Below are 1,795 nucleotides of genomic sequence, written 5' to 3'. Positions count from 1 at the left end.
GGGACTTTAAACTCATAGGGTGGCCTTTTATGCCTCCCTTTGGGTCTGAGGGTGTGTACATTCGGGGGGGGGGTCAGCTTTATGACTCAAGTGAAGGAGGAAAGGGGATTGTGAAGAGCAGGGCACACAGACATGGGACATTCTCAGGCCCTGAATTGGGTTTTAGAGAGAACTGGGTTTACTCTGCCAGGGGCACGCCGGCCTAGGCTGCCCGCCGACCAGGGTGCTGCCGCTTTTCCTGAGGTCCCTGGCTCAGGTCACCGAGGAGCCCAAGGAGGAAGGCTGCTTGGTCGCAGGTTCTCCAGGGCCCACAGGGGCCTCCTACGGCCCTCCTGCCCGGATGCTGGCGTCTCTCAAGCGTCAGCTCTCTCTCCTCCTCATCCTCCTTCTCCTCCTCCTCCTTCTCTTCTCTGCTCCTCTGGGCCTTGGGATCGACCAGCCTTTTGCCTGGATGCTGCCTCTTGGTGACAGTGTACCCGAGCCAGGGGGAGCGCCGGCCAGGGTGCTGCCTCTTGTACTGGGTTATGGCAACTGACCAAGGAGCCTCATCCTCTCGCCGACCAGGGTGCTGGCGTTTTGGGGGCACCATGGTCTCCCCTTCTTCTTCAACCTCCTCTTCAACTCCCTCGTCTGTCTCTTCCTCTCTTTTACCTGGATGCTGGCGCTTGGAGAGCCAGTCATGTTGAAGGGTCAGGAGTTCTAGGGAAAGGAAGAAGCCAATGAGAGATCCCCTGGCCCCACCCAGTGCCCAATCCCACCTTCCTCCCCATTAGGACAGACTTCTGAAGGCACAGACCCAGGGTCAAGGGCCTCCAGGTCCTCTTGGACATGCATATTGCCATCTGTGTGAGCTTAAGAAATTCACTTAACCTCACCTAACCACCCTGAGCTTTGGACTTTGTTTGTAAAAGGGGATACAATAGTAACATCTGTCTCAGAGATCATTTTTATGCGCCATCAGTCAGAGTTTTCATCAGAGGCTGAAAATCACACAGGAGGACATTGCCTGTCCTTTCTCCTAAGGAGCAGTGGTGGATTTGAACACACTGTTAGCCAGAGCAAATAATATGATAAGGGAATACTTAGAACACTGCTTGGCATCTAAGCATCTTATAAGTGGTAATTAAACCTGTCACACACAAACACTCTTGAATGAACAAAATGTCTCCCATTAAATTTCTGCCTTCTGGGAAACATTCCCAACAACAAGGAACGGAAGAATCTAGCTCTACCCTTTAGAACGGGTGAGCTCAGGGCTTTTTGCAAGACTATGAGTGACTATTGAGGCTTCCTCACCTGCTTCACGCTGACCTGGGTCCGCTCTCAGCCTACGGAGTTCTTCCCCGAGAAGGAGGAGGCGCTCGGCCTGGCGGAGCAGGTCCTCCAGGTTTGGGCGCGCGGTGGGCAAGGTCGCCTCCTGCTGGACCACCTCGGGCTGGGCGCGGCCGCTGGGGACATTGGTCAGGGTCAAAGCCAAGCCGAGCAGCAACCAAGGGCCAGGCATCGCGACGTCTGGGGTGAGAGACAGAGGAAGGAAGAGAGTGAGCGCGCCTCACCGCTCAACCTGTTGGGTTGTCCGGCTGCTTGAAAACAAATGAAGCATCCCTCAGACTTCCTCGTGGAAGCCGGGGACCACCAAAGCCTTAGTGAGGGCAGGGCGGAGCGGGAGGGGGCAGGATCTATTCTGGGGGGTGGGGTGGCTCCACCCCTGTCACCTCAGGCGTCCTCGTCCAAAGGGGCGTCGGGAGTTACAGGGCGCAGGGACCCCAGCCCGGGAGTTGGGGGTGGGGGAGGC

At 56.6% G+C, this 1,795-nt stretch overlaps 1 protein-coding gene across 1 annotated transcript; it reads right to left on the bottom strand.

Annotated features, from left to right (window-relative positions):
* Nucleotides 1–202: 202 nt before the first annotated feature.
* LOC102844865 (pro-thyrotropin-releasing hormone-like) lies at nucleotides 203–1,504 on the bottom strand. Its single transcript, XM_006901043.1, has 2 exons — nucleotides 1,297–1,504; nucleotides 203–699 (listed from the first exon to the last, which is right to left on the bottom strand). The coding sequence occupies exons 1-2, from the start codon at nucleotides 1,502–1,504 to the stop codon at nucleotides 203–205; spliced, it is 705 nt and encodes a 234-aa protein (XP_006901105.1).
* Nucleotides 1,505–1,795: the final 291 nt, after the last annotated feature.

This window comes from Elephantulus edwardii, unplaced genomic scaffold (genome assembly GCF_000299155.1).
Source record: "Elephantulus edwardii isolate Elephantulus edwardi_28Jun2011 unplaced genomic scaffold, EleEdw1.0 scaffold00306, whole genome shotgun sequence".
NCBI classification, from domain to species: domain Eukaryota; kingdom Metazoa; phylum Chordata; class Mammalia; order Macroscelidea; family Macroscelididae; genus Elephantulus; species Elephantulus edwardii.
The sequence above is the reverse complement of the archived record's forward strand: the minus strand, read 5'-3'. Positions and strand labels throughout refer to the sequence as shown.

Bases quoted from the DNA above. Each gene is read 5' to 3' on its own strand.
- LOC102844865 (XM_006901043.1), bottom strand. From the start codon at position 1,504: ATGCCTGGCCCTTGGTTGCTGCTCGGCTTGGCTTTGACCCTGACCAAT. The intron at 700-1,296 runs GTGAGGAAGCCT...TCCTTTCCCTAG, and splicing joins CCCAGGTCAGCGTGAAGCAG to AACTCCTGACCCTTCAACAT.